At 46.1% G+C, this 19,817-nt stretch overlaps 1 protein-coding gene across 1 annotated transcript in view; it reads right to left on the bottom strand.

Moving 5' to 3' along the window:
* Nucleotides 1-3,096: 3,096 nt before the first annotated feature.
* The window catches only part of LOC147703759 (nucleoside diphosphate kinase A-like), a 184,440-nt gene continuing 167,719 nt past the window's right edge, over nucleotides 3,097-19,817 (bottom strand). The window contains exon 5 of the mRNA XM_086928970.1: nucleotides 3,097-3,339. Within this exon, the coding sequence (XP_086785096.1) occupies nucleotides 3,216-3,339 (124 nt within the window). The 3' untranslated portion in view covers nucleotides 3,097-3,215. The remainder of the gene's footprint in view (nucleotides 3,340-19,817) is intronic.

The raw sequence follows: 19,817 nt of genomic DNA on the forward strand, positions 1-19,817 counted from the left end.
TTAAAAAACAAGATGGGTGTGGGGATCATGATAGACGGTAGAGCCAATAGAAACAAGCGCGCCCGTCATGGGACGGACAGAAGATGTGCACCCGGTGAATGCCTTTACTGGCAGTGAAAAAAAAGTCCCCAGTGTATCACGCCGCCAGTAAAGCATCCAATCCCCGCGTGCACATCTTCTGTCTTGTTTGTCTCCCCGAGTGCACACTGGAATCGTATTGATTCCAAAAGGCCTCTGCATGGCAATGCAGCGAATGCGCTGCTTTTCGCAAGGCCTAGACCTAAAAAGCCTGGTAAGCCCTCCCACACCACTGATAATCAAAGCCAAGCAGCTCCGTGAAGGTGTCCTCCATTCTTGGAGCACAAGAACTACTTCTGCTGCTAAATGCCTCTCCCTCATTACCTCACCTCCAGTACAGTCAACAGTCCAGGTTCCACCTGCTACCTTGGGGAGGTGGTTACAGCAAGTTCATGATATACTAAATGCGTAAATTAGAAAAAATCACTCCTGCTTTCCACCCAGCCAGGCATCTAGATGCAGACATGCCATGCATCATCTTACATATAACAAGAGGGAGTGCCTAAAATGATATAGCAATTTCAAAACATTAAATGGCTTCCAGAGAAGAAAAACTAATTTCAACCAGGGTTTGCTAATTAATAGCTATTTATTCCATCATAATGAAAAAATGCAACACATGGATAAATTTAAAAAAAGTTACATACGTGTAATGAAAGTGAATTGGACACAGCACAATAAAATAACACACACACTTGCACTAGTCAGACATATCACAGTCGCTCAACTAACATACATGCATTCGTACAAGACTCGACACAAATGTACCAATGTGAGAATTATAGAAAAAGAAACGGGACTGCTTTCTTAATCAAACTAGGATTACAAAACTTTTCTAAAAAATAGTACACTCCACAATTTTAGTCGCAATGATAATTATCAAAGAACATTTCATCAAAGATGTGTACTCGAAATTGAACTCAAATGTGGTATAAATCAACACTTGAATTTGCAACAGCAGACCATTAGACAGAGGCCAAGGAATTTCCTCTTCAGTTATAGGATGAAACTAATGCAGTGTGGAAGACTCCTATCAATGTCAGCATCATCTTAGGTCTTAACCCCTTGCATGCTGGTGACGGCTCCCGTCCGTCATGGCACACAGTGCTCGTGTGCTGATGACGGCCGGGAGCCGTCACGACCACGCCCGCAATCGGAATGTGCCGCACAGGAGCGGAATTCCGGCCGCGGGCAAGGGGTTAAACCACATATACGAGATCTCCAGAAGGGAACAACAGTCTTGAGTTCCCTAAAGTGTAGTAGAGTCCCAGATGAACCCCACTGTCCCCGTCCCATCTATAATCCATTGCAACTCACCCATAACATCCAAAATGTGCTATGTCTCTACCACTGAAGTACACACAAGCGCCAGCCTGGTAAATCATGTTATTATGTGGTTCGATTACATTGCTGTAAACTGATCGTATGGGCGAGCTCTCTTTATGGCCTTCACATTCAGATCATATTACACAACAGGAATTTCCCCACAACCTATATCCAGGCCCTAACCTTGGTGGTGAAGAATGTCAATCAGCATGAAACATGCGCCCAGTGATGTCAGCACCAGCTGTTCCAACAGTGGGTGGAGAACATTTAATTATTGTACAGACATTGCAAAACTGCATATACCACAGTGCATTGCCAGGACTGGTGCTAGCAGGTCAGCAGTGTACTTCCCTCCCCCCTTCACTTAAAGCTTTGCAGAGGAAGCTGGGTTGACAACACCAGTGGATTCTGATGTAGCTGGAGTGGTACAGAGCACAAGAAGCTAAAAGCAGCTTGCTAAGCACACCCAAGTTATAAGGGCACTCTCTGCTGAAGAATGGAAATCAACTGTGTGTATTTTGAATAATGGAAATCAGCATTTGTCAATTGATGTCCAGCACCAAATGCATTGGTCAGTGAACACTTAATTGACTAAGCACAAAGCATAACTGAGAATTGCACATACCCTAGCTACTAACATGCCAAGTATGTGTTCCCATTGGCAGATTTCAGCTCTGGTTTTAGTATGTTACCAGCAGGGCACTGGTGAGTGTGATTTGCCCAAGAACAAACAAACACAGTTAAACCAAACATCTCCCAATAAATTGTCTTCCTCGAGTTTTACAATCCCAGGCCACACCCTCACAATTGAGCAGTCGCCCTGCAAGTGCTGCCATTCCTGATCACCCCTTAAAACAAGAATTGGCAACACCTTTTTAGAAATGTTGCACCTCTGCAGGGGTTGCTGTGCAACTTGGTTTAAAGTAAATCAAATCAAAGCTGTATGGCACTGCCAGCGTTGACTGTGTCATAGCACTTTTTTTGTTTAATTTAGGCCATGTTGCACAGCAGCCAGCGCTGCTTAGCAACATCTCAAACAAAACATTATTAAAGCCAAAAATCTCTTTGTTTTCTTATTGTGTGGGACAGAAGAGAGATGGGTGGGTTGACAGCGGGAGGGGGAAAATAGGGCAGGGCGGGAAAGCAACACAAGGGGCTGGGCGCTGGTGGAAGACAAGGAACTGAGGCAGAGGGGTGGAAGGGCACAAAGAAATGGACAGTGGAGATGAAGGGGGGCAAGCAACACAAGTAGGGATGAGGGAGGGGATTTGGGCAAGACCACTGACAGCGGTGGATGAGAGGGAGACAGGAAAACCACAGACAGAGAGGGTAGGGTGGAAGGACTGCAGACACATGCATCTTAGAGAGTGCATACGTAAAAGTAAAAAAGAAGTACCTTGGGAAGTGCACAGCCAGTGAAAGGACACTGGCCGCAGTCAGGAAACTGTAGTTGGTCCATGCTCCACTGCAGGGACAGAAACTCAAAGCAGGGAGGTACTGACCGGTTAAAAGCAAGGAAGCAAGAGTGATGTGCCAGCAACCAATTGTAAGTAATGGGCGGACTCTAAGTCCGCTTTAAGCTTTTAGTTTACAAAAGATTTATCATGCGATGCAGTGTTAAGAAATTTGGGGTGAAACACTTCACCCAACAAAACATAGAACTATCCGAAGCCACTACAATACACCCGAAGATTCTCAGCAAACTATTTATTTACTTTGGGCTGAGAAATACAAGGCAATAAAAGCATAAGGTGCTCTTAATGGGGAAAGGTAATTAAAAGCACCAGGAGATGAAGAAGTGCCCTTGCGCCTTAATGCTCGTCATAGATCCATTGGTGGGTGCAGCTCGTGTAAGAAATCAGTTCTTCCGGCTTGAACCACAGGTTGATCTCCCTTTTGGCACATTCCAAATTGTCACTTCCATGGCATGCGTTCCTACAGTAGGCAGACAGGTTAAATATCAGATGGTGTAGGAGCTACATTTTATGATGCAAAATATTTAGGAGGCAAACGTTTGAAGGGTTCACAAAATGGAGAATAGTGAGATCAAGGGATTAATAGACAACATGGCATTTGCAAATGAGTAGCAGCAAATGGTTAGACATCTGGCTTGGTAAGACGTGTTTGCTATAGAAGTAGAAGTACCATTAGTGATGGGCTTTGATGTCTTGGGTGGTTTAATTCCTGTGACGTGGCAGTGGCAGAGCACAAGATGGGTCTGACAGGCCAAATAGACTGTCCTTGAAGAGATGAAGGGACTGGGAGGCAGAAGTGTCACTGCATTTATGGATTTACCTCCATCCTGCCCAAAATGCTTAAGGTTGTGCTCGGGAAGGACATCTCAACTATATAGGGTTAGGAAAGTACCTAAAATGTAAACGCAGGTCAGCTTCTATAGTTCCCTTGCTTGATAAATCTAAGGAAAGATTTGAGCAGGCTAGTGTCCCAAATCAGTAGTGGCTGTCGAAGATGGAAACAGCCATTACAACGCAGACGTTACCATGAATAACCATTACAACCCGGCTATTACAGCACAGGTACCGTTGCCACACATAACTATTAAAAAAATGCATATGCCTTTACCACACATGCCTCAACAACACATTCCGTTGCAAAGGCATGATTGGTAAAGGCATATACATTTTAAATGTAAGTATTGGGTGAGTATTAATATATCATATGAAAAATCACACCGTCTTCACAGCATGATACACAAGCCCATCCAATCGAAAGGTAAGCAAAAAGCAGTTTTTATTTACAGCAGGTAATCCACATGATGCAGCACAATGCGTTTCGACCCTCCCTGGGTCTGAATCATATGCCGAGCTCCAGGGTCAATTGCTCTGAGATTTAAATATACTGCAGTCTCAGACAGTGAGGAAGGACTCAAAACGGCAGACACAGTGTTAGACAAATGACCATCACTTTAACATTTTCATTATTTCTTGTTGTTTCATGACCAGCAAGCCTTTAACAAATACTCTAACTCATTTCCTACCAATGCATTTTCTTTCAAGTAATGTTTGAGTTCTTATGGCTGTGATCATAGTAACCACGTTACCAGGACTTCATTGTCCATAATGTCTGGAGAATGTTATCACAAGCAATTTTGTTTCTGTTTCTCTTGTTACAGTGAAACCATGATTCCAAGAATAAAACGGTGGAACCGTGCCCTCTTTATGCCTCAGAGGAGTCAATTCCATATAGGGCCTAGTGGCAATACCCTTCACATTAACCATGTGGCTGCCTTTTTTCTATTCCGAAATGCAAGGGAAAACACCCTCCCAAACCCTGGCCGCTCCCAAAATGTCAATACAGTATCCAGCCGACCGGCCTCTTGTAGAACCAGTGGCAGAGCCTTCCATATTTCAACAGTGGCACCACTCAGCCAAGTGCTTGAATCCAACTCAAAAGCAGCGGGCAGGGATCCAATGAAATACATACCAAAAAAACCTGTGACGAAAATGGACACCCAGCCTAGCGGGTCGGGGCTTGTTGGCAACATCACCACCTAACATCTTGCATATGAAAAATCACCCCGTCTTCACATCATGATTCACAACCAATCAAAAGGTAAGCCAAAAGCAGTTTTTATTCAGAGCACCTAATCCACATGATGCAGCATAACGCATTTTGACCCTCCCAATACAATACAGGACCGTCCCAGTGTGACTTACAGGAAAGGCCATTCAATCAAAGATAAAGTAGTCCAGCACCATCGATCTACAGAAATAAATTAACCCAGGATTGGAAACATTGTGGGCTTTTTTCCATGCACCACATGTAAAGCATGTAAAAATACCACCAAGAAACTTACATCCTTGGTACCAGGATGTGGTAAACCAAGAATTATAAATAAATTCATGAGCTGCAATATTTCATACACTATCTATTACCTGCAATGTCCATGTCAATTAAAATATATTGTCAGCCATATACATCCGACATAACGGCGAATTTTAGAACATGCACATGCTATTTTGAATTAAATCAGTTATACCCTGTGGCAAGACATTTTGAGATCTATCATAATAGCGACAGGGATTTGCTCCAAATTTATTGTTTCAACCATGTACCGTTGCATGAAAAAGGAGGAGACAGAATAGCAAAGCTGAGACGTTTGGAGTCCAGATATATTCTGAACTTGCAAACAAAGACACCATTAGGCCTCAACATAGAAGAGGCACTTGCGGTAAACTTAGGCTACATATTTAGGCAGATGAGGATACCCTTCGCCTCAGATTTGCAGTTTAAAATATTTTATTAAAGCTGTTCTCCACGTTTTCTTTTCTTTGCGGCCCACTATTTAGTTCTTCCCTCCGCATTAGTTTCTCGCCTTACATTGACTTTCTTTTTTAATACCTACGGAACGTGATTTACTAATATTCAGGGCTCACCAAGATATGAAGTGAATTAGCTATGAGACCCCTAAAAGTTAAACTTTTAAAGAAAGCCCATATAGGGTACAATTGTGTGTAGCACTTCAGATGATAAATTGATGTGATATGTATCATTAATATGTTTAAAATATGCTATGATCAGGTAATGCCTTGGAATCAATACACATTGTAAAATAGTAATGTGTACTTCCTAGAGTATATTAATAGAAGGTACCAAACAAAATTGTTAATGTTTTCAAATAACAGTATATTTATAAATGGAGAGATATTATTTTACTCCCCTTTTAAATGCATAAGAATATCTTTTGGAAGGGGAGAACGACGATAGCTGTCGATATTTACTTGTGAGACTATTGAGTGAGAATACATAATGTTTAAACCAAGTAAAACATTATTAGGTGGAATACAACATTACCATGTTTGAAAGTCGATATGAAATAATAATATCATAAAAATGCTCAATAAAGACAATGCGTCTAGATAAATAACAAAGGACAATGATTTATATAGATGTTATACGCTACAAAATGGCGACCTCAATTGCAAAGTCTCAGATGGAACATTTTGAAGTGTCACTGTTCTATGTTTCTGAATTTGTGATGTAACTGAAAGTTGAACTAATGAACAGTGATAAAATGAATTGAATGTCGCTTGTCGGCTAAACGTTGAGAAAGGGGTCAGCTGAAACACATCTGTGTAACTTATGCAATCAAACAAGGTTTTCTTCCCTCTTATAAATATATATATATACATATGTACACATACATATATATTACCTACTGGCGGTCGCCAGTAGGCAGTTATAGTTAGGACCTATTTTCCATAGGAAATCCGCAAAATTCTATTTTCAATAACTTTGGCGCAGGTCGACGAATCTTTGTGAAATCTTCAAAACTCATGGGGCGCTCCGGTTCGGGGTGATTCGGCAAGCGGGAGCCGAGAAAAAAGGGGGGTCCCAAAACTTGTTTTCCCCATGCAATTTTCCATAGGAAACTTTAACAGTTGCTACAGCCCGAATTGCTGAATGGAATTACACCAAATTTGGCAAAAAGGTAGCCCTTGGTTCAGAAAGGTGCCTTTTTGTTAAATGGTGTAAATCTGTTCAGTAGTTGCTGAGAGAAAAAGTAAAATCACATATATATCTATGGCCACGCAGGATCGGTAGAACCAAGGCACAAGAAAACAGAGTAAAAAACTTGCAAAACGCAAAAAGGGGGCAGGGTACAAACACCCTGACCCCCTAGGCCTGCTTAGCGGGTCCCACAAGGACGCCCAGGGCCCAAAATTATTTTTAAAAAATCATTTTAAATCAGCAAAATCCGCGCAGGGTGCGCGGATCCTGCCAATAAAAAAAACAAACAAAGCGCAGGCTCGCGGGTTTCGTTGCTAATTAGCCCCCGGGGGTCAAGTCCCGGGGCAATGTGTTTTATGTAATGGGGGGGCTTCATAAAAAAACAACACTTTGCAACGCAGCTCTGTGGCACTTATTGGAGGTACCTGGTGGGCTAGTTGACCCCCAGGGACCCTCAAGATTCAAGGGGACTTAATCCCCCAACTAAAACGCACCACGGGCGCGTTTGCACAGTGGTGAAGGGAGGGGGCGGGGCTTGAGGTGACATGTCTGCAAACACGCCCTGTGGCGCGTTTTAAGTTGGGGAATTAATTCTCTTCAATCCTGAAGTCAAGTGGGAGCCAAATAGCCCACCAGGTACCTCCAATAAACGCCACAGAGCTGCGTTGCATAGTGTTGTAAAAAGAGGCTTGGCCTCTGAACACCTCTCTGCAATGCAGCTCCCTGGCGCATACTGGAGGTCCCTGGTGGGCTATTTAGCCCCCAGGGGCCCTCAGGATTAAAGAGGAATTAATGCCCCAACTTGAAACGCGCCACAGGGCGTGTTTGCACATGTCACCTCAGGCCCCGCCCTCTCCCTTCACCACTGTGCAAATGCGCTCCATGGCGCGTTTTAAGTTGGGGGTTTAACTGCCCTTGAATCCTGAGGGTCACTGGGGGCCAACTATCCCACCAGGTACCTCCAGTAAGTGCCACGGAGCAGCGTTGCAGAGTGTTGTAAAACGGAGCGTGGCCTCTGAACACCTCTCTGCAACACAGCTTTCTGGCATATACTGGAGGTACCTTGTGGGCTAGTTGGCCCCCATGGACCCTCAGGATTGAGGGGGAATTAATTCTCCAACTTAAAACGTGCCACAGGGAGAGTTTGCAGACATGTCACCTCAGGCCACGCCCCCTTCCTACACCATTGTGCAAACACGCCCCATGCCGAGTTGTAAGTTGGGGAATTAATTCTCTTTCAATACTGAGGCTGTATGAGGGCCAACTAGACCAATAAGTATATCCAGTATGCACCAGGGAGCTGAGTTGCAGACAGGTGTTCAGAGGCCACGCCCCTTTTTACACCTCTCTGCAATGCAGCTCTGTGGCACTTACTGGAGGTACCTAGTGGGCTAGTTTGACCCTAGGAACCCTTAGGATTCAAGGGGACTTAATCTCTCAACTTAAAATGGCCACAGGGCGCATTTACACAGTGGTGAAGGGAGGGGACGGGGCCCGAGGTGATGTGTGCAAACACGCTCTGGGCGCGTTTTAAGTTGGGGAAATAATTCCCCTTCAAACCTGAGGGACCCTGGGGGCCAACTACTCCACCAGGTGCTTCCAGTAAGCGCAACTGCGCTGCGTTGCAGAGAGGTGGTCTAGGCCGTGCCCCTTTTTACATCTATCTGCTACGCAGCTCTGTGGCGCTTACTGGAGGTTCCTAGTGGGCTAGTTGGACTTAATCTTCCAACTCAAAACGGCTACAGGGCGCGTTTACACAGTGGCGAAGGGAGGGGACAGGGCCTGAGGTGACGTGTGCAAATATGCCCTGTGGTGCGTTTTAAGTTGGGGAAATAATTCCCCTTCAATCCTGAGGGCCCCTGGGGGCCAGCTAGCTCACCAGGTACTTCTAGTATGCACCACTGCGCTGCGTTGCAGAGAGGTGATGCTGGCTGTGCCACTCTTTACGTCTCTCTGCAACCCAGCTCTGTGGCTCTTGCTGGAGGTACCTAGTGGGCTAGTTGGACCCTCGGGACCCTCAGGATTCAAGGAGACTTAATCTCCCAACTTAAAATGGCCACAGAGCGTTTTTGCACAGTGGTGAAGGGAGGGGACGGGGCCTGAGGTGATGTGTCCAACACGCCCTGTGGCGCGCTTTACGAGGTAGTTTTAATACCCCTGCCCTATTATATACTAGGGGCTTACAGAGGAGGTCATGCTAATCACAGGGAGACTACAACGCATAGTGTTCCCTAGTGTATGTAGGTGTTTTCACTGTAATCTAAGTGTCTTTTAACATAGCACTGGCTCTAGGACTGGTTAGTCAGACTCAGTTACCACCAGTATCCGTCTGAAAAAGGTGAGAGTACAGGATCATTTTGCAACAAGGCTTCTTTCTGCTCTTCGGTTTGTTCTTTCTCCACGTTTTCCTTCTTCCTGCACTTTTCTTCGTCTTTGAGGACTTCTGTTGCTTCTTTCTGCATTTCTTTTTTTTCTTTCTGTGCGTTATTCCTTCTTTCTTCACATGTCCTATCTCTGTAGTCATAGTTAGAAATTATCATTTAAAAAACCTTAAAAAATAACTGAAAAAACCATAGGTTTCAGGCACGTTATACTTACAAATTAGCATTTAAAAAAACCTTTGAAATTCACTGAAAAAATCATAGGTTTCAGGGGCATTGTAGTTAGACATTTCGCTCGTACAAAACCATTGAAATTCCCCCGTTACATTTACTTCAGCTAACTATAACTTGCGTGCCAGCAATGCACTGCGGATGACGTCATATATTACATCACTCATCATGACATGGACAGTGACATCACTCATGACATCACTGATGACATCATCCTTGTGATAGAGTGGCAGACCTCCTCTCACCCTAATATAACCTTTGATACACACACTCAAAAATAGAAACTAACATTTTTAAAACAATGGACATACCAATACCACTTATAACACACCTATTTAGTAATTCCAAGATCTACACACACATCCACTCATTTAGCAACAGTCCTATACAGTCACTCATACATGTACTCACTCATCATATGTACTCATACACCTATACATCCTGTTACACAATGACACTCATCCATAGAGTTACTCACACACATAGTCACAAATGCAAAGTATCAAACATCCATTAGATTGCATATACAGTTATACAGACACCACCACACTTATTGCTACAGAAGCTTGCACATACTTACTCTCTTAAGAAATCACGTATAGAAACACATAGTAATTTATACAGGAACTCTTCCAATGTCTCACTCTCACATATACTCACTTATATACAACAATACTCACATATACTAAAACATATGTAGTTACTCATAAAGACACTATTGAAATAGTTATTCATTCACTAACACACCCATACACACACTCATCCACCCATAGTTCTGCACACATGCTGTCTTCCACACATGCAAGCAGTGAGTCACTCATTCATGCATTTATGCACTACGTAAGACCCCCCAATGAACCATACAGACACTCAGACCCTCATACTGATACCCAAAAAATAATTAATAACCTATATAGACACTCATGTAGCTACTCACCAACCCATGCAGCCAATTATACACAAAGTAATAGACCGATACAGAAATGTATATATTTAAACATTACTCACTAACCCATGTATTCACTAAGATACACTTAATCAGTCAGTTATACAATCAATTTTTCAACCAAAAAATCATCCATTTAGACACTTATATACCCATTTATTCTTTCAACGACCTTGAGATATACATATATAAAACATATTTAATTTTCCGAAAAACACACATTCACTGGATGATCTCATCAGTGATGTCATTTGAGATGTCATGAGTGATGTCATGAGTGATGTCACTAACCATGTCATGAGTGATGTAATATGTGAAGTCATCAGCAGTGCATTGCTGGCGTGCGAGTTATAGTTAGCTGAACTAACTATAACCGGGGAATTTCAATGGTTTTGTAAGAGCGAAATGTCCAACTAACTACAAGGCCCCTGAAATGTTTTTTTCAGTGAATATATATATGTACACATATATATATATGCCACGAAAGTTCCAAGAATTGATAGAACTGGAGAGACACAGCGGGGATTCCAGGTGACGGCTTTAATTCAATATAGCATTGGCATGACGCGTTTCAACATAATGTCTTCCTCAGATGCCTGCTTCGATATCGCTTTTCACGCCAAGGCACCTTAAATACCTCCACTCGTTCTGTCATCAGTGGACAATCCAGGTGCATAAAGCCCCCTGTAGCTGCATCGGCAAACTACAGTACCCAGAATGCTCCTCTCAAAGCAAACTGGGAACGTGACCTAGACCTGTTGCAAATGTCCTTCATTGGGTCCTGGATTAAGTTAGGAACGGGGTTCTTGTGCTCTGGAAAGCGCAATCCCCGAAGAAAAGTTTCTCACCTCTGGCCCCCAGTACGCCTCAACCGTAACAGTACTTTTCACTTCGAGCCTGGAATTAACAGAAACAGTGTCCTGAAACTCCTCCGTGCAGTCACGGACTGTAATGCACAGGAGCTGCTACTGGAAAGGGATACGGTGGGTTGGAGTTTCCAATACCTTGGACGAAAAACAGATGCCGAAGCTGTCCCTGTGACTCCTTCCACTTTGCGAGGCGGGTCACTTCTTAGCGCGCCCAGGACACAGCACGCACTTTATGCCACGAAAGTTCCAAGAATTGATAGAACTGAAGAGACACAGCGGGGATTCCAGGTGAGGGCTTTAAATCAATATAGCATTGGCATGACGCGTTTCAACATAATGTCTTCCTCAGATGCCTGCTTCGATATTGCTTTTCACGCCAGGGCACTTTAAATACCTCCCCTCATTCTGTCATCAGTGGACAATCCAGGTGCACCAGTTTAAATCAGTAAAGCCCCCTGTAGCTGCATCGGCAAAAAACAGTACCCAGAATGCTCCTCTCACAGCAAACTGGGAACGTGACCTAGACCTGGTGCAAGTGTCCTTCATTGGGTCCTGGATTCAGTTAGGAACGGGGTACTTGTTCTCTGGAAAGCGCAATCCCCGAAGAAAAGTTTCTCACCTCTGGCCCCCAGTACGCCTCAACCGTAACAGTCCTTTTCCCTTCGAGCCTGGAATTAACAGAAACAGTGTCCTGAAACTCCTCCGTGCAGTCACGGACTGTAATGCACAGCAGCTGCTACTGGAAAGGGATACGGTGGGTTGGAGTTTCCAATACCTTGGACGAAAAACAGATGCCGTAGCTGGTCCTGTGACTCCTTCCACTTTGCGAGGCGGGTCTCTTCTTAGCGCGCCCAGGACACAGCACGCACTTTATGCCACGAAAGTTTCAAGAATTGATAGAACTGGAGAGACACAGCGGGGATTCCAGGTGAGGGCTTTAATTCAATATAGCATTGGCATGACGCGTTTCAACATAATGTCTTCCTCAGATGCCTGCTTCGATATTGCTTTTCACGCCAGGGCACTTTAAATACCTCCCCTCGTTCTGTCATCAGTGGACAATCCAGGTGCACCAGTTTAAGTCAGTAAAGCTCCCTGTAGCTGCATCGGCAAACTACAGTACCCAGAATGCTCCTCTCACAGCAAACTGGGACCGTGACCTAGACCTGGTGCAAGTGTCCTTCATTGGGTCCTGGATTCAGTTAGGAACGGGGTTCTTGTGCTCTGGAAAGCGCAATCCCCGAAGAAAAGTTTCTCACCTCTGGCCCCCAGTACGCCTCAACAGTAACAGTCCTTTACCCTTCGAGCCTGGAATAAACAGAAACAGTGTCCTGAAACTCCTCCGTGCAGTCACGGACTGTAATGCACAGCAGCTGCTACTGGAAAGGGATACGGTGGGTTGGAGTTTCCAATACCTTGGACGAAAAACAGATGCCGAAGCTGTCCCTGTGACTCCTTCCACTTTGCGAGGCGGATCTCTTCTTAGCGCGCCCAGGACACAGCACACACTTTATGCCACAAAAGTTCCAAGAACTGATAGAACTGGAGAGACACAGCGGGGATTCCAGGTGAGGGCTTTAATTCAATATAGCATTGACATGACGCGTTTCAGCATAATGTCTTCCTCAGATGCCTGCTTCGATATTGCTTTTCATGCCAGGGCACTTTAAATACCTCCCCTCGTTCTGTCATCAGTGGACAATCCAGGTGCACCAGTTTAATTCAGTAAAGCCCCCTGTAGCTGCATCGGCAAACTACAATACCCAGAATGCTCCTCTCACAGCAAACTGGGAACGTGACCTAGACCTGGTGCAAGTGTCCTTCATTGGGTCCTGGATTCAGTTAGGAACGGGGTTCTTGTGCTCTGGAAAGCGCAATCCCCGAAGAAAAGTTTCTCACTTCTGGCCCCCAGTACGCCTCAACCGTAACAGTCCTTTTCCCTTCGAGCCTGGAATTAACAGAAACAGTGTCCTGAAACTCCTCCGTGCAGTCACGGACTGTAATGCACAGCAGCTGCTACTGGAAAGGGATACTGTGGGTTGGAGTTTCCAATACCTTGGACGAAAAACAGATGCCAAAGCTGTCCCTGTGACTCTTTCCACTTTGCGAGGGGGATCTCTTCTTAGTGCGCCCAGGACACAGCACGCACTTTATGCCACGAAAGTTTCAAGAATTGATAGAACTGGAGAGACACAGCGGGGATTCCAGGTGAGGGCTTTAATTCAATATAGCATTGGCATGACGCGTTTCAACATAATGTCTTCCTCAGATGCCTGCTTCGATATTGCTTTTCACGCCAGTGCACTTTAAATACCTCCCCTCGTTCTGTCATCAGTGGACAATCCAGGTGCACCAGTTTAAGTCAGTAAAGCTCCCTGTAGCTGCATCGGCAAACTACAGTACCCAGAATGCTCCTCTCACAGCAAACTGGGAACGTGACCTAGACCTGGTGCAAGTGTCCTTCATTGGGTCCTGGATTCAGTTAGGAACGGGGTTCTTGTGCTCTGGAAAGCGCAATCCCCGAAGAAAAGTTTCTCACCTCTGGCCCCCAGTACGCCTCAACAGTAACAGTCCTTTACCCTTCGAGCCTGGAATAAACAGAAACAGTGTCCTGAAACTCCTCCGTGCAGTCACGGACTGTAATGCACAGCAGCTGCTACTGGAAAGGGATACGGTGGGTTGGAGTTTCCAATACCTTGGACGAAAAACAGATGCCGAAGCTGTCCCTGTGACTCCTTCCACTTTGCGAGGCGGGTCTCTTCTTAGCGCCCCCAGGACACAGCACGCACTTTATGCCACGAAAGTTCCAAGAATTGATAGAACTGGAGAGACACAGCGGGGTTCCCAGGTGAGGGCTTGAATTAAATATAGCATTGGCATGACGCGTTTCAACATAATGTCTTCCTGAGATGCCTGCTTCGATATTGCTTTTCACGCCAGGGCACTTTAAATACCTCCCCTCGTTCTGTCATCAGTGGACAATCTAGGTGCACCAGTTTAAGTCAGTAAAGCCCCCTGTAGCTGCATCGGCAAACTACAGTACCCAGAATGCTCCTCTCACAGCAAACTGGGAACTTGACCTAGACCTGGTGCAAGTGTCCTTCATTGGGTCCTGGATTCAGTTAGGAACGGGGTTCTTGTGCTCTGGAAAGCGCAATCCCGAAGAAAAGTTTCTCACCTCCGGCCCCCAGTACGCCTCAACCGTAACAGTCCTTTTCCCTTCCAGCCTGGAATTAACAGAAACAGTGTCCTGAAACTCCTCCAGACAGTCACGGACTGTAATGCACAGCAGCTGATACTGGGACGGGATCCGGTGGGTTGGGGTTTCCAATACCTTGGACGAAAAACAGATGCCGAAGCTGTCCCTGTGACTCCTTCCACTTTGCGAGGCGGGTCTCTTCTTAGCGCGCCCAAGACACAGCACGCACTTTATGCCACGAAAGTTCCAAGAATTGATAGAATTGGAGAGACACAGCGGGGATTCCAGGTGAGGGCTTTAATTCAATATAGCATTGGCATGACGCGTTTCAAAATAATGTCTTCCTCAGATGCCTGCTTCGATATTGCTTTTCACACCAGGGCACTTTAAATACCTCCCCTAGTTCTGTCATCAGTGGACAATCCAGGTGCACCAGTTTAAGTCAGTAAAGCCCCCTGTTACTGCATCGGCAAACTACTGTACCCAGAATGCTCCTCTTACAGCAAACTGGGAACATGACCTAGACCTGGGGCAAGTGTCCTTCATTGGGTCCTGGATTCAGTTAGGAACGGGGTTCTTGTGCTCTGGAAAGCGCAATCCCTGAAGAAAAGTTTCTCACCTTTGGACCCCAGTACGCCTCAACCGTAACAGTCCTTTTCCCTTCGAGCCTGGAGTTAACAGAAACAGTGTCCTGAAACTCCTCCGTGCAGTCACGGACTGTAATGCACAGCAGCTGCTACTGGAAAGGGATACAGTGGGTTGGAGTTTCCAATACCTTAGACGAAAAATAGATGCCGAAGCTGTCCCTGTGACTCCTTCCACTTTGCGAGGCGGGTCTCTTCTTAGCGCGCCCAGGACACAGCACGCACTTTATGCCACGAAAGTTCCAAGAATTGATAGAACTGGAGAGACACAGCGGGGATTCCAGATGAGGGCTTTAATTCAATATAGCATTGGCATGACGCGTTTCAACATAATGTCTTCCTCAGATGCCTGCTTCGATATTGCTTTTCATGCCAGGGCACTTTAAATACCTCCCCTCGTTCTGTCATCAGTGGACAATCCAGGTGCACCAGTTTAAGTCAGTAAGGGCCCCTGTAGCTGCATCGGCAAACTACAGTACCCAGAATGCTCCTCTCACAGCAAACTGGGAACGTGACCTAGACCTGGTGCAAATGTCCTTCATTGGGTCCTGGATTCAGTTAGGAACGGGGTTCTTGTGCTCTGGAAAGCGCAATCCCCGAAGAAAAGTTTCTCACTTCTGGCCCCCAGTACGCCTCAACCGTAACAGTCCTATTCCCTTTGAGCCTGGAATTAACAGAAACAGTGTCCTGAAACTCCTCCGTGCAGTCACGGACTGTAATGCACAGCAGCTGCTACTGGAAAGGGATATGGTGGGTTGGAGTTTCCAATACCTTGGATGAAAAACAGATGCCGAAGCTGTCCCTGTGACTCCTTCCACTTTGCGAGGCGGGTCTCTTCTTAGCGCGCCCAGGACACAGCACGCACTTTATGCCACGAAAGTTCCAAGAATTGATAGAACTGGAGAGACACAGCGGGAATTCCAGGTGAGGGCTTTATTTAAATATAGCATTGGCATGACGCGTTTCAACATAATGTCTTCCTCAGATGCCTGCTTCGATGTTGCTTTTCACACCAGGGCACTTTAAATACCTCCCCTCGTTCTGTCATCAGTGGACAATCCAGGTGCACCAGTTTAAGTCAGTAAAGCCCCCTGTAGCTGCATCGGCAAACTACAGTACCCAGAATGCTCCTCTCACAGCAAACTGGGAACGTGACCTAGACCTGGTGCAAGTGTCTTTCATGGGGTCCTGGATTCAGTTAGGAACGGGGTTCTTGTGCTCTGGAAAGCGCAATCCCGAAGAAAAGTTTCTCACCTCTGGTCCCCAGTACGCCTCAACCGTAACAGTCCTTTTCCCTTCCAGCCTGGAATTAACAGAAACAGTGTCCTGAAACTCCTCCATACAGTCACGGACTGTAATGCACAGCAGCTGATACTGGTACGGGATCCGGTGGGTTGGGGTTTCCAATACCTTGGACGAAAAACAGATGCCGAAGCTGTCCCTGTGACTCCTTCCACTTTGCGAGGCGGGTCTCTTCTTAGCGCGCCCAGGACACAGCACGCACTTTATGCCAAGAAAGTTCCAAGAATTGATAGAATTGTAGAGACACAGCGGGGATTCCAGGTGGTGGCTTTAATTCAATATAGCATTGGCATGACGCGTTTCAAAATAATGTCTTCCTCAGATGCCTGCTTCGATATTGCTTTTCACGCCAGGGCACTTTAAATACCTCCCCTCGTTCTGTCATCAGTGGACAATCCAGGTGCAACAGTTTAAGTCAGTAAAGCCCACTGTAGCTGCATCGGCAAACTACAGTACCCATAATGCTCCTCTCACAGCAAACTGGGAACGTGACCTAGACCTGGTGCAAGTGTTCTTCATTGGGTCCTGGATTCAGTTAGGAACGGGGTTCTTGTGCTCTGGAAAGCGCAATCCCCGAAGAAAAGTTTCTCACTTCTGGCCCCCAGTACGCCTCAACCGTAACAGTCCTATTCCCTTCGAGCCTGGAATTAACAGAAACAGTGTCCTGAAACTCCTCCGTGCAGTCACGGACTGTAATGCACAGCAGCTGCTACTGGAAAGGGATATGGTGGGTTGGAGTTTCCAATACCTTGGATGAAAAACAGATGCCGAAGCTGTCCCCGTGACTCCTTCCACTTTGCGAGGCGGGTCTCTTCTTAGCGCGCCCAGGACACAGCACGCACTTTATGCCACGAAAGTTCCAAGAATTGATAGAACTGGAGAGACACAGCGGGGATTCCAGGTGGTGGCTTTAATTCAATATAGCATTGGCATGACGAGTTTCAAAATAATGTCTTCCTCAGATGCCTGCTTCGATATTGCTTTTCACGCCAGGGCACTTTAAATACCTCCCCTCGTTCTGTCATCAGTGGACAATCCAGGTGCAACAGTTTAAGTCAGTAAAGCCCACTGTAGCTGCATCGGCAAACTACAGTACCCATAATGCTCCTCTCACAGCAAACTGGGAACGTGACCTAGACCTGGTGCAAGTGTTCTTCATTGGGTCCTGGATTCAGTTAGGAACGGGGTTCTTGTGCTCTGGAAAGCGCAATCCCCGAAGAAAAGTTTCTCACTTCTGGCCCCCAGTACGCCTCAACCGTAACAGTCCTATTCCCTTCGAGCCTGGAATTAACAGAAACAGTGTCCTGAAACTCCTCCGTGCAGTCACGGACTGTAATGCACAGCAGCTGCTACTGGAAAGGGATATGGTGGGTTGGAGTTTCCAATACCTTGGATGAAAAACAGATGCCGAAGCTGTCCCTGTGACTCCTTCCACTTTGCGAGGCGGGTCTCTTCTTAGCGCGCCCAGGACACAGCACGCACTTTATGCCACGAAAGTTCCAAGAATTGATAGAACTGGAGAGACACAGCGGGAATTCCAGGTGAGGGCTTTATTTAAATATAGCATTGGCATGACGCGTTTCAACATAATGTCTTCCTCAGATGCCTGCTTCGATATTGCTTTTCACACCAGGGCACTTTAAATACCTCCCCTCGTTCTGTCATCAGTGGACAATCCAGGTGCACCAGTTTAAGTCAGTAAAGCCCCCTGTAGCTGCATCGGCAAACTACCGTACCCAGAATGCTCCTCTTACAGCAAACTGGGAACGTGACCTAGACCTGGTGCAAGTGTCCTTCATGGGGTCCTGGATTCAGTTAGGAACGGGGTTCTTGTGCTCTGGAAAGCGCAATCCCGAAGAAAAGTTTCTCACCTCTGGTCCCCAGTACGCCTCAACCGTAACAGTCCTTTTCCCTTCCAGCCTGGAATTAACAGAAACAGTGTCCTGAAACTCCTCCATACAGTCACGGACTGTAATGCACAGCAGCTGATACTGGTACGGGATCCGGTGGGTTGGGGTTTCCAATACCTTGGACGAAAAACAGATGCCGAAGCTGTCCCTGTGACTCCTTCCACTTTGCGAGGCGGGTCTCTTCTTAGCGAGCCCAGGACACAGCACGCACTTTATGCCAAGAAAGTTCCAAGAATTGATAGAATTGTAGAGACACAGCGGGGATTCCAGGTGGTGGCTTTAATTCAATATAGCATTGGCATGACGCGTTTCAAAATAATGTCTTCCTCAGATGTCTGCTTCGATATTGCTTTTCACGCCAGGGCACTTTAAATACCTCCCCTAGTTCTGTCATCAGTGGACAATCCAGGTGCACCAGTTTAAGTCAGTAAAGCCCCCTGTTACTGCATCGGCAAACTACAGTACCCAGAATGCTCCTCTTACAGCAAACTGGGAACATGACCTAGACCTGGTGCAAGTGTCCTTCATTGGGTCCTGGATTCAGTTAGGAACGGGGTTCTTGTGCTCAGGAAAGCGCAATCCCTGAAGAAAAGTTCCTCACCTTTGGACCCCAGTACGCCTCAACCGTAACAGTCCTTTTCCCTTTGAGCCTGGAATTAACAGAAACAGTGTCCTGAAACTCCACCGTGCAGTCACGGACTGTAATGCACAGCAGCTGCTACTGGAAAGGGATACGGTGGGTTGGAGTTTCCAATACCTTGGACGAAAAACAGATGCCGAAGCTGTCCCTGTGACTCCTTCCACTTTGTGAGGCGGGTCTCTTCTTAGCGCGCCCAGGACACAGCACGCACTTTATGCCACGAAAGTTCCAAGAATTGATAGAACTGGAGAGACACAGCGGGGATTCCAGGTGAGGGCTTTAATTCAATATAGCATTGGCATGACGCGTTTCAACATAATGTCTTCCTCAGATGCCTGCTTCGATATTGCTTTTCACGCCAGGGCACTTTAAATACCTCCCCTCGTTCTGTCATCAGTGGACAATCCAGGTGCGCCAGTTTAAGTCAGTAAAGGCCCCTGTAGCTGCATCTGCAAACTACAGTACCCAGAATGCTCCTCTCACAGCAAACTGGGAACGTGACCTAGACCTGGTGCAAGTGTCCTTCATTGGGTCCTGGATTCAGTTAGGAACGGGGTTCTTGTGCTCTGGAAAGCGCAATCCCCGAAGAAAAGTTTCTCACCTCTGGCCCCCAGTACACCTCGTCCGTAACAGTCCTTTTCCCTTCAAGCCTGGAATTACCAGAAACAGTGTCCTGAAACTCCTCCGTGCAGACACGGACTGTAATGCACAGCAGCTGCTACTGGAAAGGGATACAGTGGGTTGGAGTTTCCAATACCTTGGAGGAAAAACAGATGGCGAAGCTGTCCCTGTGACTCCTTCCACTTAGCGAGGCAGGTC

The sequence above is a fragment of the Lissotriton vulgaris genome, chromosome 7 (genome assembly GCF_964263255.1).
Source record: "Lissotriton vulgaris chromosome 7, aLisVul1.2, whole genome shotgun sequence".
Classification (NCBI taxonomy): domain Eukaryota; kingdom Metazoa; phylum Chordata; class Amphibia; order Caudata; family Salamandridae; genus Lissotriton; species Lissotriton vulgaris.